General features: G+C 46.2%; 1 protein-coding gene across 1 annotated transcript in view; it reads right to left on the bottom strand.

Annotated features, from left to right (window-relative positions):
• The window catches only part of CLCN1 (chloride voltage-gated channel 1), a 36,580-nt gene extending 13,832 nt beyond the window's left edge, over positions 1-22,748 (bottom strand). The window contains exons 1-12 of the mRNA XM_023184950.2: positions 22,473-22,748; positions 18,958-19,078; positions 18,090-18,221; positions 17,415-17,543; positions 17,060-17,193; positions 15,522-15,599; positions 14,413-14,491; positions 7,566-7,691; positions 7,148-7,232; positions 6,812-6,913; positions 5,964-6,048; positions 5,550-5,699 (exon numbers count right to left, since the gene is read on the bottom strand). Coding sequence (XP_023040718.1) covers positions 5,550-5,699; positions 5,964-6,048; positions 6,812-6,913; positions 7,148-7,232; positions 7,566-7,691; positions 14,413-14,491; positions 15,522-15,599; positions 17,060-17,193; positions 17,415-17,543; positions 18,090-18,221; positions 18,958-19,078; positions 22,473-22,652 — 1,401 coding nt within the window. The 5' untranslated portion in view covers positions 22,653-22,748. The remainder of the gene's footprint in view (positions 1-5,549; positions 5,700-5,963; positions 6,049-6,811; positions 6,914-7,147; positions 7,233-7,565; positions 7,692-14,412; positions 14,492-15,521; positions 15,600-17,059; positions 17,194-17,414; positions 17,544-18,089; positions 18,222-18,957; positions 19,079-22,472) is intronic.
• Between the last annotated feature and the right edge of the window lie 2,920 nt (positions 22,749-25,668).

The raw sequence follows: 25,668 nt of genomic DNA, 5'->3' as shown, positions 1-25,668 counted from the left end.
CTGAGCCACTTGCTTTAATCATCAGATCACCTTAAACAAGGATCAAAATTTAGATCTGTCCTGGCTATATACTAGAAGGATAAATTGAGAAAGCTTGATAAAGCAGCCAATGTAATGGAAAAAAAAATCTCTAAGGCCAACTTTGTAAGCTAGAACTCCAATAGAAATTGAGACAATTTTACAAAAAGCAATATGTACATTTTGAGGCAAAGAGTACAAAGGAATTGGCCGGGCGCGGTGTCTCACACCTGTAATCCCAGCACTTTGGAAGGCCGAGGTGGGTAGATCACAAAGTCGGGAGCTTGAGACCATTCTGGCTAACACGGTGAAACCCAGTCTCTACTAAAAATACAAAAAAAAAAAAAAAAAAAAAAATTAGCCGGGCATGGTGGCAGGCACCTGCAGTCCCAGCTACTCGGGAGACTGAGGCAGGGGAATGGCGTGAACCCGGGAGGCGGGGCTTGCAATGAGCTAAGATCTTGCTACTGTACTCCAGCCTGGGTGATGGTGAGACTCTGTCTCAAGAAAAAAAAAGAGTACAAAAGAATTGAGAAATAGAATGGAAAAAAGGCTAGTTGTTGAACTTTTTAAATATCTGTAAAAGAAATGAAAGTATGAGACGTAATATGTAAGCAAAGCAACAAGTTTATATAGATCTTCCAAAATAAGTAAACCAATTTCAGAAAACGATCTCAAACTTATTAGGTATAAGAGGGCAGCTAAAGTTCAGACAAACTGCCAAGGTGAAAGTATTCACAATTTTAGAGCTGTGCGCAATTGCACTGTAAGCTAATGAGAAATATATTTCTTAATTTTCAGAACCTTAGAAAGAAAGAACTTCCCCCATCCAGGGCTGACCTCAGGAAGCAGTGACAAAGACTCAGAGAAAGTCTCATCCCAGAAGCTCTGAGATGAGGCAAAACACACACTCCTTCATGTCAGAATATGACTATTCAAAACAGTTGAGAACTATAAAAATAAATGGGCAAAATGAAGAGAATAGAGGCTGAGAATCCCCTGAGGACAGAGAGTACATCTTGTCCTTTCTGCCTTCTCTCTGCACTGGCGCACAGTGCTCAGTAAATGTAGGAAGGATGTAGCTAGGTGAGTAGGTAGAAAGGAAGGAAGGAAAGAACAAAGATGGGCTGAACAAATAGTATTCATGCAAAGGAGGAAAAGCTTCTCAGAGCTAATATTTGCTAAAACACTAAAGAGTAATGCTCATCCAAGGGAACTTGTTTTAAAATGCAGATGACCAGACCCCACTGGAAGCTACCACATCAGATTGTCTGCAGATAGGGCTATAGGCACTTGTAATGTAAGCTTCTTAGGTGATTCTGACATTTAACAGTTGGATACCCCTTGAACTATCCTGTACCATCTCTTTGAAATAAGTACATAAGAGCCATAAGAGATTTTTGTAGGCTCAGGTTAATCTGAAAGCTCTAGCAATTCATATAACAGGTGACCAATAGGTCTGATTTCAGAGGATGTACTTTAGATTATCCTCCAAGATATGTGTAAGAACAGTATTAAGATCAGAGGACACTGAAGTTATTAACTCCTGTAGTAAGGATGTTGACACATGAGATTAGCAAACTTTTTTAGCTATTGGCACGTGAAAGAAAAAATCCAGAAGTAATGTGAAACACAAATAACTCCCAAGACTTTCTTGTTTCTCTTTCTTTTCTTTTTTTCTTTTCTCTTCTCTTCTTTTCTTTCTCTCCTTCCTTCCTTCCTTCCTTCCTTCCTTCCTTCTTTCCTTCCTTCCTTCCTTCCTTTTTCCTTCCTCTTCTTCTTTTTTTTTTTTTTTGACAGAGTCTCACTCTCTCACCCAGGTTGGAGTGCAATGGTGTGTCAGCTCACTGCCACCTCTGACTCCTGCATTCAAGCAATTCTCCTGCCTCAGCCTCCCAAGTAGCTGGGATTACAGGCACCTGCCACCACGCCCAGGTAATTTTTGTATTTTTAGTAGAGACGGGGTTTTGCCATGTTGGCCAGGCTGGTCTCAAACTCCTGACCTCAGGTGATCTGCCTGCCTCGACCTCCCAAAGTGCTGGGATTACATCCAGCTTTTTTTTTTTTTTTTTTTTTTTTTCCAGGTCTAGACCTACAGAACTCCCAAGATCTGAAATATTCAACTCCAGGGAACTGGAAAACTGGAAACCCATTATTTGGACCCTTCATTAGAAGGAGTGAAATGAAGGATTCACCTCGGGAGAATGAAGTGAAAGGAGTGAAAAAAAATTCTACAGAGCCTCAGGCTGTGCAGACAACTTAGTGATACTAGGTAACAATGTTAGACTTACTAAAAGCGAACTGAGGATTTGGAATGGTATTCATACTCACTGTAAAAGCTCTTCTCTTGATGTATAATGTAATGACGCTTTCCATGTCATGAGATTGAGGAAGATGGAAGTTCCCTTCATTAATATTATAAAACACCTGAATTGGCCCGGCGCAGTGGCTCACACCTGTAATCCCAGCACTTTGGGAGGCCAAGGCGGGCGGATCATGAGGTCAGGAGATCGAGACCATACTGGTCAACATGGTGAAACCCTGTCTCTTTTTGTAAAAATACAAAAAATTAGCCGGGCGTGGTGGCGGGCACCTGTAGTCACAGCTACTCAGGAGACTGAAGCAGGAGAATGGTGTGAACCCGGGAGGCGGAGCTTGCAGTGAGCCGGGATCGCACCACTGCCCTCCAGCCTGGGCGACAGAGCAAGACTCCATCTCAAAAAAAAAAAAAAAAAACCCAGCTGAATTGAGAATATTACCGGCCTGTACAGATGCTGCCAGAAGACCACATAGACTACATTTCAAATTAGACACTGGAAAAACTGTTTCAGTCATGTTTATATTTTAATTTAGCTATGTATCCTACCTAGCTAAAAAATAAGAGTATGGTTATTGTGTCCAATGACAGTGAAAATGCCGGGAACTGGTGATAACCAGGGAATATCATAGATTTGTAGCAGTGAATGGTTTTATGCTTATAAGTATTATAGGATATTATAGGCCGGCTGCAAACTGTTGGGCTTGAAATATAGTCCAGGAAGTATAAGTTTCTTTTCCTGATACATGTATGATGTAACATTATCAAGGATATAATCTAGTGAGAAATTAATAAAAGTGGCATACAGTTGAGTCCTCTATATCATCTAAGTAGATTTCTCCCAATAAGCTTGAATTTGTGAAGTGGAATCCAGACACATACTTAGGAATCTGGGGAGCTGGGATGAGGTTTAGGGGAAATGTTGAAAAATATACAGTATTTTGTTTCTATAGAACTTTTCAAAATCTTGATCTTTTAAAGGTACATATGATGCCAATGTTGCCATATAGCTCAGTCTAGAGAAATCTCAGAAAAATACAGTTATAATCATTGGACTACCATCCAATTCTGAGATCCACCAACATTTGTACTTGGTTACTGTAGGTGGGTTTGTGTATTCAACAACTAATTATAGGAGGTTGGGATTTATAAATTAGAGAAGATGAACTCTATAATGAAAGTCTAAAAATCAAATCCCTAACAAGACACTGATAATTTCTTTTATGATGAAAAAGGAAAATCTTTTGAAGAAAGACATTTTAAAGGGATTAAATTAATAAAGTGGGTGTGCAAAATATGAACGCTATAGACCCAACTAAACCACCTAAAGTGGAATGGGGAATATCATTTGCAAATGCAGTTTCTAGAAACCCTGGGAATATGTTACAGAGTTGAAATCCGGTGTTTCAAATATCTGCTGTCTCTAGTCATAACATCACTGGAAAGTACATTAAATAAACAGCAACAAATAGAAGAACATTTCCAAATATTTTGAATTTTTTTTCTGTTGCAGGCATAAGATTAGCTAAAGGTTAATGATGAAATATTATGTACTTGGCACATAGTAAATGCTTAATAACATTTATTGAACAAATGAATACATGAACTCACTGTAGCTATTGCAATATAAATATAACTTAGTGACTCATATCCTGGGAAAACATAGATTTATAAAAGGTATCATAAATAAGTTAATAGCAGGGTATTCAAAAGCTTGAAAGTTCAGTATGGACAGACTTATAAATGAGAACTCTAATACACAGAGGAAAGTGTTGTGGTATTTAGGCAAGACATTCTATTAGTAAAAAGATAATCACCACAAAAGAAAAAAAGGCAATCAACTTTTTTTTTTTCCTTGAGACGGAGTGTTGCCCTTGTCACCCAGGCTGGAGTGCAATGGCACAATCTTGGTTCACTGCAACCTCCACCTCCTGGGTTCAAGCAATTCTCCTGCCTCAGCCTCACGACTAACTGGGATTACAGGCATGCGCCACAACACCTGGCTAATTTTGTATTTTTAGTAGAGACAGGGTTTCACCATGTTGGTCAGGCTGCTCTCGAACTCCTGACCTCAGATGATCCATCTGTCTCGGCCTCCCAAAAGTGCTGGGATTATAGGCGTGAGCCACTGCGCCCAGCAAGCAATCAGCAATTGTAATAGATGTCACAACCAGGGGTAGAAATAAAAATATCTTATTACAAGGCAGTAATTGAGTAGTCTATAAATACATAATCCTTGATGGGCAGATATGAAAAAAAAGTGATGTAAAAGAGATCATCTTTTATTGCCCAGTTGAAGCTAGAAGAATATGGTTTGGGAATGGCAAAATCCTCACAGCTTCATCACCTAAATAGAGAATAATAACATTCATAAAAATTATGTGTAGTCACTAATACAATTAATTTAAATATTTTATCCCTTTTGAAGCTCTACAAAAGAGATTATCGACAAGCCTGGGGAAAAAAGATGTTCAAATCACCTAAAAATGGATCATCAGATACATGGAGAATGAAGTACTTAATTATCTAATAAGTGGGGGGATTTGTTTAATTAATCCAAGGCTTTTACAGTTATTTGTAATGCTTAACTCTATCTTGTACATTTTTACTTGGCTATTGTGATGGCTTAGTAATTTAACAAGAAGAACAATTAGAAGGGTTAGATAACTATGCCAAACAACACTGAGTTGACGTGAATAGAGCAATTAACTCAGATACTGGTTTACTTCTACAGCAACTTACTACTCTATAATTTTTTTTTTTTTTTTTTTTTTGAGACAGAATCATGCTCTGTCACCCAGGCTGGAGTGCAATAGCACAATGTCGGCTCACTGCAACCTCCACTTCCCGGGTTCAAACGATTCTCCTGCGTCAGTCTCCCGAGTAGCTGGGATTACAGGTGTGTGGCACCATGCCCAGCTATTTTTTTTTTTTTTTTTGAATTTTTGGTAGAGATGGGGCTTCGCTATGTTGGCTGGGTTGGTCTTGAACTCCTGACATCAAGTGATCCGCCTGCCTCAGCCTGCCAAAGTAGTGGGATTACAGGCGTGAGCCACCATGTCTGGCCAACTCTATGGTTTTCAAATGACTTATTTTTAGGTTGGATGAAGACCAAATGAAGTTCTACCCCTTCCTACCCTATGCAAACCCTGGATTCCTAGATGGAAAACAGATAGAGCTAAGTTTAGGGTGTTGCTAGTGTCAGGAGCAGTACCTTCATGACGAAGAAGAGAAAGATGATGATGACAACGTTGACGCGGGGGTGAATCCACACAGCTGACTGGCCCAGGCCCTCAGGATCACCTGCATGTTTCACCCACGTATTGTTGTCAAACAAAGTACTGATGGCTTCGCGGGGCATCAACTGGGAGAGGAAGAAGCAGAAAGGGTGGGTTCTCCAGGGATCTCCTGTGCTTCCTTTTTTAGAGAACTTATTCCCCAGCCTCATTATTCAAGGGTCTCTTTTGCCCTTTTCTCAGGGAGAATCTCAAAAGTCTATCCTTGCACAAAACTACTTATACTCTGAAGCCTGAGGGATGTCTGTGCTGTTTCCTCTTTCCCATGTGGCCCCAGTAACCTAGTCATGTGCTCAGTGACCCGATCCCACCTCAGCTCCCCAAGAGCTGACCTCTCCGGCCATGAATTGACCCATTCCTGGTGGGAAGGTGAATGAGGCAATGACAAAGGTAACAATTCCAGGATACAGCAGGCGGCTGAAAAAGAAACAGAGTTAACCCCCACAATTCAGCCAACTCACAGTAAATACCATACTGAACGTCGGCAAGCTGAAGCTTCCTGTCCTCCACTGTAGTCTCGTTTATTTAACCGAAATTCTCTTCACACACACACAAGAAATTTGAGGCTGAGTGCGGTGGCTCATACCTGTAATCCCAGCACTTTGGGAGGCCAAGGTGGGCAGATCACCTGAGGTCACAAGTTCAAGACCAACCTGGCCAACCTGGTGAAACCCCGTCTCTATTAAAAATACAAAAATTAACCAGGCGCGGTGGCACATGCCTGTAATCCCAGCACTTTGGGAGGCCAAGGAGGGTAGATCACCTGAGGTCACAAGTTCGAGACCAGCCTGGACAACATGGTGAAATCCCATCTCTACTAAAAATACAAAAATTACCTGGGCGTGTTGGCCCACGCCTGTAATCACAACTACTCAGGAGGCTGAGGCGTGAGAATCGTTTGAATCCAGGAGGCAGAGGTTACAGTGAGCCGAGATCGCACCACTGCACTCCAGCCTGGGTGATGGAGTGAGACTCTGTCTCAAAAAACAAAAATAAAACAAAAATCATCTTTAAATGGGAGACCACACAATTCACCCCCTAACCACAGTATCAGGGCTTCCTTATATTTTAACGCAAGCCACCCAGAGGCATTTAATACCTTTCCCAAAGATAAAAAGGGAGGAACTCTTGGAGAAACCAGAAAGTAAATGGGTAGGGCAAAAGAAGGGCAGTGACTCACTGCTTAGCAAAAAACTGGCTGAGGGCCTTGTGATTTCGGACACCGAGCATGACTTGGCGATGCAGATACACAAATACAGCTCCCAGGAGCCCACAGCAAATCCTGAGGGTGTAATTTATAGAGTTGGAATCTTACACATATGAAATCCTCATCTCTTGGACATGACTACTGCAGGGAAACAAATACCAGGCTTCCGTCTTTCCTATCGGCCCACTTCCCCCCAGCAATGTACTCTATCTGTGCCAACCCCACCTTCTTTCTGGCTTGGGTCCCTTCCAATCTACAGCCTCACCCCACACCCTGCTCACCACACACAGAGCAGGTAACCCCACTGACCCGATGGCAGCAAAAGCTGGTAGTTCCTTCAGGTCAAAGGGGAAATCCATTCGGAAATTGGTTCTGAACAGAGCGGTGATGGTGACTGTAGGATGGAAAGGCCAGGATTATGGTGGGAGCTTCGTAGAAACCCAACAGGGAAACAGAGGTGGGCAGTTTTCAGGATTAATTCCTTCCTTCCTCCAATCCCAGTTTCTCCTCTTGAATGTATTTTCCTTTTTTCTACGCACACCCCTCCATGGATATACTCTCCCACTCCATGACCTGTATTTTGTCATACACGCTTGGGCCTTGGTCCCACCCCACAAATGATCCCACCCATTATTCCTTTTCTGAACTGCCCCACGGAGTTTTCCCCTGCACCTCATTCCCAGTCTTTCTATTTCACACAGCCTCCATCCCAGGCCTGCTTGGTTACCAGCATCCTTGTTCCACACTGCCAGCACTCGGAACACGAAGGCGCTGAACGTGGCTGCAAAGAATCCTCGCCAGTAGTTCCGAACAGCAAAGTAGGTGGAGGTGACCTCGATGCTAAATAGCACTCCTGCAGGGGCACAGAAGTGTGGTTGGGGGCAGACAGCAGTGAAAGGGCTCCCCCACACTCCCCACTCCTTGGACCTAAGGAGCTTTTGCTGAAACATGAATCTGGGAGGAAGCAGTAGTGGAAAGTAATGATCTCTTGGATTCCCATGCTCAAAACCACACAACTGATCAGGCTAGGAGTTTTTTATTTTTATTTTTATTTCAGACAAGGGATGGGTTCAAGAAGACATAGAGAAGGCTGAAAATGAATGGGCCTTCAACTTCCAAAACATGAGGATCAAGTGTCCGTGCCCTCTGCATCCCTTAGAATGTAGGGTTGAATGGGGTTCACAACTGTCAGATATCCATAGGGACTAAAAGGTAGTTGAAAAAAGTCTGCAGAAAAGTTAAGAGAGAGAAAGTTCCAGAGCAGGTCCTCAGTAGAGTTGCCAAGCAGAGCTCAGGATTTACAGGGATGCTCCTTAACACCCTCGTCTGGACTTTCCTACCGCTCTACATATACCATGTACCCTGGGGCAACCTTATAAGGAAGACAGAACAAAAATAGGAGGGGACTTTGCAGGAGCTGACAATTCTCGATAGTTCAAGAAAAGAAGGTAGAGGAGTCATACAAATAATAATAATAGTAATAATAAACTAATACTAGGCCGGGCGCGGTGGCTTGTGTCTGTAATCCCAGCACTTTGGGAGGCCGAGGCGGGCGCATCACCTGAGGTCAGGAGTTCAAGACCAGCCTGACCAACATGGAGAAACCCCATCTCTACTAAAAATACAAAATTAGCAGGTCGTGGTGGCGCATGCCTGTAATTCCAGGTACTCGGGAAGGCTGAGGCAGGAGAATCGCTTGAACCCAGGAGGCGGAGGTTGCGGTGAGCCGAGATAGCACCATTCCACTCCAGCCTGGGCAACAAGAGTGAAACTCTGTCTCAAAACAAACAAACAAACAAAAACAAAAACGACAACCAAAAAAACTAATACTAAAAACCTGACTTAAAAGGACCAACGCAAGGGGAAAAACCAAGAGCCTAGAAGAAGATAAAAACAATCATGCTTAAGAAAAGTGGGTGAGGCAAAAGGAAAGCTAAGTAGTAGTTCTAAGTAGTACTGTTTCTGAGCGTAGGTGCTGGAGCAGAAATTGAGGGGGTAGATCTACAGGAAAAGAACAAGGGTTGGTAGAGACAAAGTAAGGAATGCGAGTGAGGGCATAAAAAGCAACACTCAAGAGAGGCAAAGAAAAAAAAATCTTTCAACATATTAAGAATAAGGGGGGGTGGACTTTAATCCGATGCAAAGTAGAAATTGATGACAAAATTATCTAAAACCTGGCTAAGCCTCATCTTTATCAAAAACGAGGAAAAAGAACCAGGGAAATGCAACCATGCACATAATTGGATGAATGGAGATGAGGCCTGACCTCAGGAACCTTGAACTAGGCCAGTTTGTTGCCTTTCTCTCCATGAGTGAACGCCCTCTTCAGGCAGCATCTCACATCCTAGTAATTTTCTTCTCCCTGTGCTATACTCAAAAGTCACATCTCTTGAATCCCCCAGGACCACCACCTTCTCTTCTATAGGTGACAGTCAACTAGTTACATCAGGTCATTTGCTCCAAGGGGAGGGTGGCCTAATGGTTACATCAGGTCCTTTGCACCAGGGGGAGGGTGGCCTAATGGTTACTCCCGAATACAGCAGCTGCTGCAGTTTGGCAGAGGATTTCCAGTGGTCAGTCCCAACTCCCCTTCCCTGGGAAGCCATCCTCAATCCTCCTCTTCAGGTCAAAACCATCTGTCCTTCAGCCTGCGCTCTCAGAATTTTGGGTTACTATAGCACTACCAGTTTCAGATCCAGATATTTGTTTACATTTCTGAGATCCCCTAGGATTGAAAATTCCCTGGAGGCCGGGTGCGGTGGCTCACGCCTGTAATCTCAGCACTTTGGGAGTCCGAGGTGGGTGAATCATGAAGTCAGGAGTTCGAGACCAGCCTTGCCAACATGGTGAAACCCCATCTCTACTAGAAATACAAAAATTAGTCAGGCGCGGTGGCAGGCGCCTATAATCCCAGCTACTTGGGAGGCTGAGGCAGAATAATTGCTTGAACTCGGGAGCCGTAGGTTGCAGTGAGCCAAGATCACGCCACTATACTCCAGCCTGGGTGACAGAGCAAGACTCCGTCTTGAAGAAAAAAAGAAAAGAAAATTCCTTGGAAACCAGCACCTGGTACGGTGTCTGGTGCATAATCAAGGCTGAATGTCTATTCTAGGGATGAGCAGGGGAGGAGAGGAAAGGACAGGATGAGGATAAAAGAGAACAGAAGAGAACAGAATTTCAGGAAACAGAGCAAGGCAATGGACAATGTGGGGCAGACAGAGCTTCGTCAATCACCCCTTCTGCCCTGCTCTTCACATCACATCAGGTAAGCAGCTACCTCTGGGGCCTAAAAGGAGGATTTGACACAGCAGGAATCAGGTAGAGTGAGTCTCTCTCCTTTTCTATACCAGTAACAAAAGCAGTCAGCTTTGATTTGCCTGGGTGTAAACTATCCAACTGATGAATATTTTACAACAATTTTTTTGAAATCCTGGGCTAGGTTTTCTTTCCCATGACGTGGTTCTGGGACACTTTCCCTAGCAGTCTGTCACTGTATGCTCTGGAATGAGAGCTAATTTTAATATTAGCCTGAGCCAAACATAAAATGTGCAGTTAAAAGGAAACAAAGCATTAAAAACAAAAACAGCTTTTGGAAACTCTCTGCTCAGGTTCTGGAACATTGCTCTCTTCTCCCACCCTGGATTCCCTCTCTACCTTCTCTGCTGCTCCTGTGCCTCTGCCCAACCCCAGCCTTTGTCCTTGGTCTCCTACTCCTCCTATTCACAAACACACATTATCTCTCAATTTCATGTATGCTCATGCCATCAACTACACCTATATGCTACTGATTAGCAAAGCTATGTTCCTGAGCTTCAGACTCGTCAATCCTGCTGCAAAAATGGTATCACCTAGATATGTCACAGGAACATCAAACTGAACACACTCAAAGTGAAATGTATCAGCTAGCTCCTCCCACCAGATCTGTTTCACTTCCCGTATACCCAGTCTTGGTTACTAACACCACTATCCACCCAATCGCCCTTGTAGGAAAGCTGGGTGTTAGCCTAGATCCCTCCTCTCTTTTACCCCACACAAAATTAATCACCAAGATGTCAGGCACAGTGGTCCATGCCTGTAACCCCAGCACTTTGGGAGGCCGAGGTGGGTGGATCACTTGAGGCCGGGAGTTTGAGACCAGCCTGGCCGACATGGAAAAACCCCGCTTCTACTAAAAAAAAATAACAAAATTTAGCCAGGCATAGTGGCATGAGCATGTAGTCCCAGCTACTGGGAGGCTGATGTGGGAGAACTGCTTGAACCCAGGAGACACAAGTTGCAGTGAGCCAAGATTGCGCCACTGTATTCCAGCCTGGGCCAGAGAGCAAGACCCTCTCTCAAAAAGAAAAAATAAAATTAATCACCAGGTTGTATCAATTTTACTTTCTGTCATTCTTCTCTTTCTCTTCTGCCTCTGTCCAATGCAGTCTCTTATTACACAGCATCAGGACTATGACAATCGTCTTCTTGTTAATCTTGGATTAATCCTGTTAATCCTCAGGCCGATTTTGTCCTGCACACATCTGACAAAGGGATTGGGTGGACACTCAAAGCTGGCCATGTCACTTCCTTGTGCACAAGTCTTTCATGGCTTTAATTCACCCATGACAGCATTTCCCAAAGTCAGGTCTGTGAGATACTACAAATCCCACGAGACAGGGTTCTGTGGGAAATGCTACATTAGAGCCACATTTTGGGTATTCCCAATGCATGTCACCATATCAAATGTTCTGGCAACTTTTTCTTTTTCTTTTTCTTTTCTTTTCTTTTTTTTTTTGAGATGGAGTCTCACACTGTTGCCCAGGCTGGAGTGCAGTGGCGCAATCTCGGCTCACTACAACCTCTGCCTCCCAGGTTCAAGCAATTATTCTGCCTTGGCTTCCCGAGTAGCAGAGACTACAGGTACCTGCCACCACGCCCAGCTAATTTTTGTATTATTAATAGAGGTGGGGTTTCACCATATTGGCCAGGCTGTTCTTGAACTCCTGACCTTGTGATTCGTCCACCTCGGCCTCCCAAAGTGCTGGCATTACGGGCATGAGCCACCGTGCCTGGCCACTGATAACTTTTCTAGTTTCAAAAAGAACTGTCTCTCTAACCAAGCACTTTCCAACTGATTTATAGAACCATTTTTACACGTTAGATCTACAAAACCATGAAACACATTTATGCAAATCCTAGTCTAGAGAATAAATTCCATATTCTTATACATAGCCATGAGGGTCTCCATAATTCAGTCCCCCTTTACTTGTCCAGACTCATTTGCTATTATTCCTTCCTCTGTATCCCCTGCTAATACGCAGCTACTGCCTCCATCTTGACTTTGCAGTGCTGTTTCCTCTGTCCAGAATACCCTGCCCCCACCATCCTCCTTGCCAGTCCTACTTATTATTCAAGCCTCATATCAAACACCACCTCTTTTGTGAAGCTTCATGGGCTCTCATAGGCAGGTTAGCATAAGGTTCCCACTGCACTTTGCCCCAGCTGCCATTGGGCCACTTTTTCGAGTGGGGTATGACAATAGGTTTGCCTGCCTGTCCAGCCTCTCAACCAGGAGCACCCTGAGTGTGCAAGATCCAGCACAGGGCCTGGCACAGAATGGGAGCAAGATGCTTGTCATTTTAGCAGAATGCTGAATTCTATTTATTTCATTAGTGTAAGAAATTAAGAGCTGACTCCATAATGAATACATCATTTCGATACTGATTTTCCTTTCAGAATTATTCAGTATTCATTTTAAAAAATCAAGTAATGGGCCAGGCACAGTGGCTCACACCTGTAATCCCAGCACTTTGGGAGGCCAAGGTGGGTGGGTCACTTGAGGTTAGGAGTTTGAGAGCAGCCTGGCCAACATGGTGAAACCCCGTCTCTATTAAAAATACAAAAAATTAGCCGGGTGTGATGGTGCGGGCCTGTAATCCCAGCTACTGGGGAGACTGAGACATGAGAATTGCTTGAACCTGGGAGGCAGAGCTTGCAGTGAGCCAAGATGGTGCCACTGTACTCCAGCCTGGATGACAGAGCAAGACTCCATCTAAACAAACAAACAAACAAACAAACAACAAAAAACCAGGAATGCCACCTGCAAATACCTTTGTCATTTACCATGTAATACAAACAGCCTAAACATAGCACCTTAATTTTTAAGTTCTTAACAATTTCTTGTGTCAACAGCAAGGCTTTATCTGTGAATTTTTTCTTCCCTTTTCTACCACAATGGTTTCAGAACTGTTGCCTGTAACTTCTCTATGATCTTTACCTCTCCCATGCTTGACACGGGTCCAAGAAGAACCTTTCTGATTCTTCTCAGAAATTCCAATGTTATGAGGAAAATGCAAATTCTCTTCACATTAAGAGAATCTGGCTGATTGAAACAAAACAAGAGTCTCCCAGTCTAAAAATATTCTTTAGACCTCCTGGATTTGAAAGGCTAAAGAGTAAATAAAGGTGAAAGTGGGTACAAATGTAAGTGTGAACATTTAACATGTGCAAAAATCCAAATACACTATCCTCCACTGACAAGGATTAGTGATTTTAATGAGTAGAGCTGAGGACAGAAATGTAAACAGGATGCTAGCTGGTATGCTTGCTAACTTGGGCTCCTAAGTCTGTGCTTTGCTACAGTGTTTGCGTAAGTTAGATCATGCATTTGCATTAACTTTAAACTCTTCTCCATTTATCATTCCTGCGCCAAGTCATTTTAGTTCCCTGGAAGACTCTATGAAAAGATTGCTTAACATTTCCATAACTGAAAAGAAACCTCTAACAGTGGATCTTTTAAGAAGCAAATGCCCTTCCTGCAATTTTGTTTCTTCACATATCTACTTAATGTCCTTTTTATCATCAATGAATCCAGTGAATGACCTGTATAATTCTGCCCTGCTAATCTAGCTATAATTGATTTTGATGAGTCAATACACAGATACAACTGCTTTCTCCGACTACATCCATTTGTTAATCATCCATGACAAGGAAAATAATCTGAGAAATCACTATTTGCCTTATACTTGGAGAAAGAGCTAAACTTAACTTTAAATTGTTATCAAGGGACATTTATCCTTTGAAACTCTCCTAACTATTCCTCACTAAAAGCTTACCATTAATCTAAATAAGGTCTATCTGAATTCCCATGCAATTAGTAAAGCACAACAAAATGTGGGTTTTTCCCTTGAAGGAGGAAGTTCATAGAGTTCCCCGTTAGAGATGTCATCAGCGTAGGGCAAAAACATCCAACAATACAAACAGGTTTTAAAATAATTAAGGGAGCCACGGAGACTGCCTTGGTTTTAATTCCCAGCTTGGACCTTACTAACAGAATGAACTTGCTCAAGTCACTCTCTCTCTCTCTGTAATTCAGTTCTCTCCTCTTCCTCCTCTGGAATATCAGTCTCATATGGCTTTGGCCAGGAGTAAAAGTAAGTGCTTAGAACGTTGCCTGGCACATAGCAAACGCTTACTAAAAGTCAGCTATTCTTGTAAATAACCTGGTAATACCAGCACTTATGGATACTGATTCAAACTGTTTTGGGAGTCAGGCCAGGCAAGATGATTGATGGGGGAGGGGGCCAATCACTTGCCTCCAAGTGGTGTCCCAAAACAACAGCCGACTCCCACAGCACAGCCCACCGTCAGGATATCAGAGTAGTAGTATGGCTGCTACTAGGGGAGAGACAGACAGAGAGACAGGTGGAAGAGAGGGAGGTGGGCAGGCAGAGGACAGGAAAACAAGCAGGGATGGGGAATAAGGCAGAATGAGAGGCCTGAGTCACAAGGAGTCCTTGTGGTCCCATGTCCCCTATGATTCCCAGGCCAAGAGAAACTCAGTGAGTTTGGCAAAAAGGAATTAACCTCATAGCACAGCACCAAAATGAAATAGAAAGTAGAAAATGAAATAAAAGTTAGGCAAATATATGCCAGGCATGTAAATCAACAAATGATAACCAGAAAAGGGACAGCAAGAACTCCAGAAAGCAGTACTAATAAATCCTGCACCAAACAGCAAGCAGCCTCAAAAGAATACACAGCCCTTTGGTGAAAAAATACAGGTATCTGGATCCTAGGGGCTGTGATCCACAGTCATTCTCCGGATGCCCACTCCAAAGCTTGTGGCAGCCACCCAAAACCCCCTTCTAAGTCTTGCTTAGGCAATCGGGATAGGGAGGAAGTGCAACTTGCCTCCAACACGGGCTGCAAAGCAGCATCCCACGCCCACCGCACAGGCCGACACCAGGAGGTCAAGCTGCCCAGGCACGGTCTGCAACAGAGAAGCACGCGGGACAAGGGGGTGGAGGGGTGGGGCAGGTGGGGCGTATGTAAGAGGTGTGGTGAGGGATTGGGAGCTACAAAGGGAAGGGGGAGCACAAGAGGGAAACGTGGAGGGAAACTGACACAGAGGGGGTGGTATGGACTAGCAGGGAGAGCATGGGAGCAGACCACAGGCCAGACCTTCATGTGGGGGCACAGGTCAAAGAGGGATGGGCATTCAGAGGACAGGCACAGGCTAAACAGAGGCATTATGTGGCTAGGGTAGGCAGACAGGGGGACGAGGAAGGGAGCGTGGATTAGTGCGATGCTCCTTCAGCACCACAGCCAGCCCAGAGCAGAGGCAGCCCTCCCAACACCCTGGACACACAACCAGACTCCTTCTACCACCTGGCCCCTGCTCATTTCACTGTCTCAACCTTACCTCATATACCCCACAGAACACAGACATGAACTTGCTGAGGACAGCAGCACAGATGCTGGCAATGTGGACGAAGGGGCCCTGGGGGAGGGGGAGCAAGGGGGCGGAGGTCAGAGGCCAGATGGAGGCTCTGCAGCACTCACTGGACTAACATTCCTTACTCCAGGCACTGTGCCAGGGGCTGGAAATACAGGAGTTACACAGAGGTCCCGTCCTCACGAGGCCTCATCCCAGGGAGGAGGAAGAGGAGAAACCAGTGTGTTTCTCCTCTCCAGAGAGCAAGGGTGGCGGAGGGTGGGAGGGCACGTGTTTAGAGGAAAGAACCTGAGGAGCCTCCCTCAAGTAGAGCTTTGAATGATAGGCGGGAGGGAGCCACGAAGATGTCAGGCGGAAGAATGTTCCAGGCTGGGAAAACAGCACACAGGGGCCCTGAGGGGCCCAGGGCAGAGTGACTGAGGGACAGATAGGAAACCTGTGAACCAAACACAGGGAAGCAGGGGCAGAGGCCTGGAGAGAGGAGCAGCCGGAGTTCACAGTCTCGAAGGCCATGTAAGAAGCTCCGATTAGGCCAGGGGGTGGTGGCGCATACCTGTAATCCCAGCACTTTGCAAGGCCAAGGCGGGCGGTCACCTGAGGTCAGGAATTCGAGACCAGCCTGACCAATATGGTGAAACCCTATCTCTACTAAAAATACAAAAATTAGCCAGACGTGGTGGTATGTGCCTGTAGTCCCAGCTACTCGGGAGGCTGAGGTGGGAGAATCGCTTGAACCTGGGAGGTGGAGGTTGCAGTGAGCCAAGATCGCACCACTGCACTTCAGCTTGGGCAAGCGAGCTAGACACTGTCTCAACAACAACAACAACAAAAACTTTCAATTTTATTTTAAGAGGCATGGAAAGCCTGAAGAAGTTTTTGACCAGGGGTCAGATGAGGCTGATCCCATTTTTAAAAGATGCCTCTGGCTGCTGGGTGGAATATGGCAGTAGGGGCAAAGGTGCACAGCAGCAGAGAACGGAAGGAGGCTGCACCCTACTGAGCAACCTTGAAAATAGCACAGCCTCGTTCTCAGTCCTGGGTTTCTCAGATTCAAGGAAAGGAATTGGTCTGGATGATCTCTAAGACAGTGTTCTCAACCAGGGGAGATTTTGTCCCCCAGGGTCCATATGGCAATGTCTGAGGACATGCTGGTGTCACAACTGGGGGATGCTGCTGGGCATCTAGGAAGGGTCAGAGGCCAGCAATGCTGCTAAGCCCCCTCCACTGCACAGAACAGCCTCCACACAGCACAGAGTTTTCCAGCCCCAAACGTCAGGGGTATCCAGGCTGAGAGCCTGCTCCAAGCTCCCCAGGCTGTGCGGTTTTTGTCATTGGACCCCAGGTGGAGGACCTTCCAAAGCATTTCCCCTTCCTAATGTCCCCTGGCCCTGGCCTTGGTCCTGTCCCTCTGATCCTCTTCCACTCCCAGAGCTCCCTCTAGAGTTGGTGCCACCCTGGCTCCTGAGGGCCCTTCCCAGCTCTTGCTTCTGTCATGCCAGGCCTACCTCTTTCCCCACGGGGATGCCACTGCCCAGGCCCGCAGTCAGGGCGACAACCTTGGCCACAAAGGCTTTTATCGTGAGGTATTCCTTCAGGACAACCCCACGAAGTATTGTCTTCATTTCAGGGATTCCAGAGCCTAAAAGCATTGAAAGATTATGTGTGGAGTCAAGGTGGAGGTTAAAAGGGAGATGAATGTCCAGAGTATGGGAATGGGAATTGGAGAGGGCTGAAGAGGCAGTATCGGGGAGGGTGGGGCCAGGCAGCTCCGGACTGTGGGTGGGGCTGGATGATGGGGGAGACAGGCAGGGCCCCTCTCAGGCCACCCAGCTCAGGCTGAGTCTGGTGGCAAGTTCTCACCAACAGCCTGGGGAGAGATGAGGTGGCAGAAGAGGGCGCTGAAGAGGATGAGGACGAGTGGGAAGGTGACCCAGACCAGGAACTGCAGAGGAAGGCTGGGCCGCATCTGCGCGTAGGACCACTTGTAGGCTGTGGAGACACATGCCTGGGGTTAGGCAGAGCGTGGCTGAGCAGCTGTGTCCACAGTACCAGGAAGTATACCCGGCGTGTTCTCAGGCCATGCCCCTTCTGTGTGCCCCTCCCAAGATGGTGCTGCTCTCATTTGACACATGGGAAGCCTGAGTTATGGGAGGTGATGTGGCCTGTTCCAGTTGGTAGTTGGTGGCTGTGTCACGAATCCCACTGGAGTACCGGGGCTGGAGGACTGGGTGTGACCAACCACCCGGTGTGCCCAGAACCAAGGGCTTCCTGGGATTCAGGATGTTCAGTGCTGAAACTGGGAAAGTCCCTGGGAAACTGGGGCAAGTTGGTTACCCTGTTAGAGGGGCATCCACTGCTTGGGTGGCAGTGAGTGGAGGGACGTAAGAAGGGGAGCAGGGCTAGGTCTGGTCTTTTCTGGGCCTAGAGTCCCACCTGATCCCTCTCTGTGCAACATTTGCTTCCCATAACACACCCTGCTTACCCTAGGTAGAAACTCCAGAAACAGCTGTGGGCAAAGGTCCAGGTGAAACCTACCCTGAAGGCTTTTGGCACTGACGTAGTCCATGCTCCAGCTGACCAGAGCCATCAGCAGTCCTAGAAGCACCAGAAAGATCCAGTCTTCCCCTAACTTTCTTCTCACCACCTGTCCCAGGCGGCGAACACAATCTAGGAAGAGATGAGGGGGGGAAAATATATATATATATATAGAGAGAGAGAGGAGAGCTAACAGCTAACCAGTCACTACTTTGGGTGCTAGACCCAAGATGGGAGGGGAAGCTTTGGGTCCTCAGAGTCCATACAGTTTACGCACTGAGTTTCTCATTACCCCTCTGCTGATTGCTGCTCTGGCCCCGGCAAAAGGCACCAAAGTCCAATTCCCCATGAATACTTGAATTCCTTTCTAAAACTCATTTCTTAAAGTTGTGGGAGGAATAACAGGGAATAGGCAAAGTGCAAAGGAGGTGGAGAGAGGTGCCGTTTCCTTAAGAGGGGCCAAGCATGATGGCTCACACCTCTAATCCCAGGACTTTGGGAGGCTAAGGCGGGAGGATTGCTTGATGCCAGGAGTTCAAGACCAGCCTTAGCATCTCTACAAAAAAGGTTTTAAAATTAGCTGGGCATGGTGGCATGTGCCTATAGTTTTAGTTACTGGAGAGGCAGAGGCAGGAGGATCACTTGAGCCCAGGAGTTCCAGGCTGCAGTGAGCTATGGTCACTCCACTGCACTTCAGTCTGAATGACAGAGTGAGACCCTGTCTCTTAAAAAAAAAAAAAAAAAAGAGTAGAGTAGAGTTTTTGTAGCAGGGAAAAGAGTACGTATGTGCAATGGGATGCCCAAGTTATTCTCCTAATCCCTATACCTCTTTCTACACCAGATTTATTTATTCCTCAGTCCCCATCACCTTGACATTTAGAATAGTGATCCTCATCCTTGCTGTCCACGGTAGAACTGGAGCCCGTCTTCTTGGGCATCCCTATGTCCCGCTCCCTGTCTGAGAAGTGTTCTTTGTGATGGCCATAAATCTGGACAGAGAGAGAATGATCAGTGTCTGCCTTGTTGAAGATAAAAGAAATAATAGACAGAGGGCAGCAGACAGACTCACAGAAGAAAAGAGCAACAGCTTTTTTGAATTCTGGGAGTTGACTGCAGGCAGGGTGACTCTGTGGTCATCCCTGCCCTCTACTCTCCACCCTCCGTTTCCACATTTCCCACCCTTTCCCTTGTCCATTCATCCTACCTTCTCTCCACCCATTCTCCAACCTGTACTCACCTTGATCCAAGGTAACCTTTATCAAGGAGGCCAGTTTCTGCTTTGAAGCAGAGGTACAGGACTGTGCTGAACCCGGCAGCCCACATCAATCGGGTATTTTGTGTCACTGTGCTTTCTGTATGTCCCACAATTTCCCCAGACCACCTGCATTAACTTTCCTCCTAATATGAACGGCGAGGACAGACTGGGCTATCAGGGCAGTCTTGGTTGCACTTTGCCTTGGTGTGTCTAGCCTTACCTGAGGTGCCTCAGGTCCTCTATCAAGCTTCAAGCCCATCTACCTCATCTCCCAGCGCTTGTATGCACACACAGGAACTAGCTCAAAAAGGCAGGTCAATCTACTTCTTCCTACAGCCAGATAATTAGACCCCCACCTGCCCTACATGTGAAGGGGGCAGAGCAGCTCCCTCAGATCTGGTGGCCCTCCACTGCCATCCCGAGGCAAAGCACGTGTGTGGGGTATGAAACAGCTCAAACTGCTTTTAGCCTGCCCCACTCCCACTACACTAACCGTCCTCTGGGGCCAGGGTCAGTCCAGGCCATGTTGCTGGATTCTGGGAGAGCCTGAGTAGAAGAGATCTGATTTCACAATATGAGCAGCATTTTACGCCACAGTCCTGAACAGGCACACACATGAATTACCCTGCTCATGGCTGTTTGTCTTCTGGGTTAGTGACCGAGGAAGGCAGTGTTTCCTTCCAAACCCTACCTGGGACCCACAGAGAGAAGATACTTCCTAGTGGAAGTCAGACAGCTGAGGCTGTCTCAGCTCCTCGAGGCCCCAGGCCGGTGGAGACGAGGAAGGGATTGCTTCGTATCATCATACCTGGGCTGGGAAAACACTTCAAGGGCCAGATCTGTTCTAGCTGGTCCCATGCTAACCACCACACCAGGGCAGGGCGAGGGGAGGGCAGGGGAGAAGTCAAAACTCAAGTCTACAAGTGATACATGTCTGGGATTTGTTAAAAAGTATTCCACTGTGTAAGCCAGGCTTGGTGGCTCACGCCTATAATCCCAGCACTTTAGGAGCCTGAGGCGGGCAGGTCACCTGAGGTCAGGAGTTCGAGATCAGCCTGACCAACATGGAGAAACCTCATCTCTACTAAAAATACAAAAATTAGCCAGGCATGGGGGTGCATGCCTGTAATCTCACCTACTCAGGAGGCGGAGGCAGGAGAATCGCTTGAACCCGGGAGGCGGAGGTTGCGGTGAGCTGAGATCGCGCCATTGCAACTCCAGCCTGGGCAACAAGAGCGAAACTCCATCTCAAAGAAAACAACAACAACAACAACAAAAAGTATTCCACGGTGTGTAGAGGGGTGAGGGTGGGGAAGGGGAGAATAGATGGAACAATAGTGACAAAATATTGATAACTGGGGGGGGGGTTCTTGGGGCTTCACTGTACCATTTTGTTTTTGTGTAAGTCTGAATTTTCCATAATAAAAATTAAACAAGGAAACACTAATCCAAACTCTTGTTTGCTTTTGAGACCTGTAGAAAACAGCTCAATGTTACTCCCCAAACTAACCATACCTTCCCAACACGAGGCTTCATGCTCACCTGGCCAGTCTCCTCACTGTCACCAGGAAGTGCCATAATGGCACTGTTACTCAAGTTGTCATCCCACCCAGATACGACCACATACATCAGTGAGAGCACAGGGCCGGGGGAGAGGTCTTCCCCCTACTGATCCCAAATGGTGTTCAAAGGCCTAGTCAGACCCCGCTATGTCCAGGAAACCTTCCCAACGCTCGATACCAGCCTACACTGGCCTGTATGTCCCTGTTCCCTACTGGGTCCCTGGTGCTGCCTTTGCAAATACTTCTGGGGGTTGGTCAGGGACTGAGAGCAGATCCTTTTGACCCCCAATGTTGAGATCCCCTGCACAGCTCATGCCTCAGCTTCCCAGCTGTAAACCTAAAGGAACTACAGGCTCCCTATTAAAAACAAATTAATTAATTTAAAAAAGTATTTTAAGTTATGACCAGACGGGGCACAGTGGCTCACAGCTGTAATTCCAGCACTTTGGGAGGCCAAGGCGAGTGAATTACCTGAGGTCAGGAGTTCGAGACCATCCTGGCCAGCATGGCAAAAACCTGTCTCTGCTAAAAGTACAAAAATTTGCCAGGCATGGTGGCGGGTACCTGTAATCCCAGCTACTCTGGAGGCTGAGGAAAGAGAGTTGCTTGAACCCAGGAGGCAGAGGTTGCAGTGAGCCCAGATACCACCACTGCACTCCAGCCTGGGAGACAGAGTGATACTCCATCTCAAAAAAAAAAAAAAAAAAGAGAAAGTTCGGGCCAACTGTCCTCTGGACAAATCCTGTCCTCTGTTGTTCTCTGCATTCTTTGGAGGGAGAGGCACACTTACTTATTAGCCATGACCTATCTTTTTCCATGACAATTTCACAACCTTTCCTTTAGTTGTACCCATCCCCATTCCCCCTTTCCTTGGTGGTCATATCCCACCAATCCCACAGCAGGAGGCTGCTCATCCCTAGACACTCCTAATTAGTCTGCATGCTTCTGCTGCTGGGATCACATCTCTGCACTTTTCCAGGTGCCTAACACTTAATAGGTTTTCACTTGATCACCTTGCCACCTAAAAGCTTGATTACATCTCTGCTCATTTTGACGTTGGTAGATATTTGATCACTGATATGCAATTCAGTCTGTTTTCTACACTTGCCCAACTCCTTTCTTCTGCCTTTCACAGAAAGATTCATGTGTTTGTGTATTCTGCAGAGGGTCACAGAGGCAGAAATCTGGCAGTGTCTGCCTGTGGGTGAGGGTGTAGGAGACAGCTCCCAGCACACTGCAGTGTGGGCTCCTACGCAATCCACTCCACGTAGGTTATGTAAGCACGAGCTATTCGTGCATGTGAGGCTCTGCTGTTTCCCCATAAGATTGGGTACTCTGTTGGTAAAGGTTGTATGAAAGTGCATGCATATCTCTCTAAGTGCATATTTAGGTGAGCCCAGACTTTCAAAGATTTTCATATTTTGAACATATTACCATGTACTTGTTTTTTAAGTTAAAAAAAGGTGACACTGCTCCCTCTTTTCACCCAATTCCTAATTTTCACCAGTCTCTGGCACCACTGTCTCCCCTCATCCATGGCTCCCCTCTCCCCTTATAGCACTTTACCTGTGTGGGGTGGACGTTGTGGCGGGGGCCTGCATCCTTCCGGAGCCTGTGCTGGGGGCCCCCGTTCTCAGAGGGCAGTCCGTAGCTGGTGCAGTGTTCAAAGGGCATATACTGGTACTGGGGGTCACTCCCCCACCAGCTTTGTTCACCCCCACTCTGCTGTGACCGGGATTGCTCCATGTTCCCTCCCCCCGAGCCCCGGCCAGGCCTTGGCCTGCTTGCCCCTGTCCTTCCCCCAGTGTAGCTCCTTAAGCCTCTGCTCTTGCTGTCCCCAAGGCGTCTGGGGCAGCATGCCCACCTCCAGCTATTTATAGCCCCCTCTCCGTCACATGATCCCCCACTGCCACATCTGATCTGCTTGGGGTCGAAGCAGGTGTGAGTGCAGTGCGGGGGTGGGGGTTGGGATGAGGACCTGAGGGACAGCCCCACAGGGAATTCCCTCTGCTGAGCCAGTGGCATTGTCCCCCTCCTTAGTCACCAGTAGTAGGCTTCCAGCTCCATATCACTGGTCCCTCTATAAATATCTCCTGGACCTGGATGAGAAACTGCTGAGTATGCTCTCAAACCTATGTGTAGAGCTGGATGTGCATGGAAGCCCTCCAGCTGTCCATCTCTCTTCTTCAGGATGCGGAAGGTGAGGGGTGGGTGCTGGATAAAGATGAAGTGACTCGAAGATCTGGAAACACTGGAGCGTTAACTCACCTGGGAGAGTAACTGGTGCCTCTCTGCCACCTCTCCTGGCTGGCTTGTTCCCAACTCTCTGTCCACCCAGGGTTCTGTCTGGCCAGCTCTGCCAGCCCATCCCATGTCCAGTGTTCTTCTCCAGCTCTTTGCCCGCCTGTCTGCCAGAGGCTGCTAATAACAGCTTGGGGGCATCCCCTGATCCCATCCTTATCAACCGCTGGGTGTGGAACGCTTATGGGAAGTGGGAAGTCAGGGGTCGGTAATAGACTTGGGTTCTAGAATTTCTCCCACTTCCCAGACTGTTAGGTGTCAGCCACGCTGCTAACCTGGAGGGACTGAGCTTCCATTTGGACTGTGGCGTGCCCACACTGGCTCCATCAGATAGATTACAGGGGAGATAGCAGAGGAGAATCGAAAGTAGACAAGAGGCACAGGGAAGGGAGAGGTGGCAAAGGAGTGAGGGCTTCTCATGACAAGCCCGACAAACGTGAGAGATGATGGGGAAGTGCTCTCTGCTATTCTTCCCTTTTCAGGTCAATAAATACGTTTTGGCCAAGGACAAACTTTTCTTCTTGGCCTCACATTATAAAACCAATTTTCCTATGACATGTCTTCCCTATGAACTCGTCACTATGGGAGAAAAGTTATGAACTGGGCCGAAGTGAAGTTTAGGATCCATTACCAAGTGGGGTCTGTCCCAGGACAGTCCAAGTTTAGGGACTGCAGGGCAGGGACACCAAACATCTGGTCTACAATGTGATTTTGACCTAGGCTAAATGGAACCACCCAAAGCACAAGGGAAGCCAATATCATTAAAAGTACTTTTTCTAGGGCCTCAACATCATTAATCATCAGGAAAATACAAATCAAAATCATAATGCACTATCACCTCATACCTATTAGGATGGCTATCATCAAAAGAGCAAGAAATAGCCAGGTGCGAGGGCTCACGCTTACAATCCCAGCACTGTGGGCGACCAAGACGGGCAGAGTGCTTGAGCCCAGCAGTTCGAGACCAGCCTGGCAACATGGGGAGACCCTATCTCTATAAAAAACACAAAAATTACCCAGGCACGGTGGTGCATGCCTGTAGTCCCAGATACTTGGGAGGCTGAGACAGGAGGATCACTCAGGCCCGGGAGGTGGAGGCTGCAGTGAGCTGGGAAGCCACCACTGAACTCCATCCTGGTTGACAGAGTGAGATTATGTCTCAAAATAATAAATAAATAAAAAGATGAGATAAATGTTGGCGAGAATGCAGAGAAAAGGGAACCCTTGTGCACCGTGGGTGGGAATATAAACCGGTATAGTCATTACGAAACAGTACAAAAGTTCCTCAAAAGGTAAAATCAGAACTGCCATATGACTCAGCAACTCCCATATATCCAAAGGAAAGGAAATCAGTATCTCAAAGAAGCATCTGCACTCCCACATTCATTGCAGCATTATTCACAATAGCCTAGAAACGGAAAGAACCTAAGTGTCCACTAACAGATGAATAAAGAAAATGTCATGTGTACATAAATATATATAATGGAATACTATTCAGCCCTGACAAAGAAGAAAATTCTACCATTTGTGACAACATGGATGTACTTGGAGGACATTATGCTAAGTCAAAACATGACATTATGCTAAGTCAAAACATGACATTATGCTAAGTCAAAACATTGCAGACACAGAAAGAAAAATACTGCATGATTGCACTTGTATGTGGAATCTAAAACAGTCAAACTCATGGAAGCAGAAAGTAGAGGGTAGTTGCCAGGGGCTGGGCTGAAGTAGGGGATGGGAGAATGGGGACATTTGGTTAAAGGATACAAAGGTTCAGTTATACAAGATGAGAAAGTGCTGGAGATCTGATGTACATGGTGACTATAGATAGTAATACCACATACTTGAAATTTGCCAAGAGGGTAGATCTTAAATGCTCTCACCTCCCTCTACTCCCACAGCAACTATGTGAGGTGATGGATATGGTAACCGGCTTGATTGTGATCATTTCACAATGTACACATATATCAACACATCAAGTTGTGCACTGTTGGAGGCTGCACAAATGTTTCTTATGATTAGGCACAATTGAAGCCTGTCAGTAACAATATGAACCTGTGATCAATTAAGCAGCTGACCAATCGTTAGGTCCTCCTCCTTGTTCTTGTTACCCAGTAAATATCAAGGGCTGAGAAGCTTGGGGGAGCTACCTTTGCTCACCAGAAGCAGGGAGCTCTCCTCTTCTCCATGTTGCCTTTCCTTAAAACAGTTTCTTTTGTCTTAAGTTTTCATTTCTACATTCCTCCCTTTGTTCAGTCATAACGACAGTTTCAAGTGGTAACAGTAACAACTGCTGTAATCGTGGTCTCAAATACTAGTTGTGGCAGTCAGCCACAGTACACCTTAAATATGTATAATTTCTATTTGTCAATTATATACCAATATAGCTAAAAAAAAAAAAAACTGCTCTAATAACAATCCCACAAACCTCAAGGCCTATAAATCTCTCCAAAAAATT

This window comes from Piliocolobus tephrosceles, chromosome 8, assembly GCF_002776525.5.
Source record: "Piliocolobus tephrosceles isolate RC106 chromosome 8, ASM277652v3, whole genome shotgun sequence".
Classification (NCBI taxonomy): Eukaryota; Metazoa; Chordata; class Mammalia; order Primates; family Cercopithecidae; genus Piliocolobus; species Piliocolobus tephrosceles.
The sequence above is the reverse complement of the archived record's forward strand: the minus strand, read 5'-3'. Positions and strand labels throughout refer to the sequence as shown.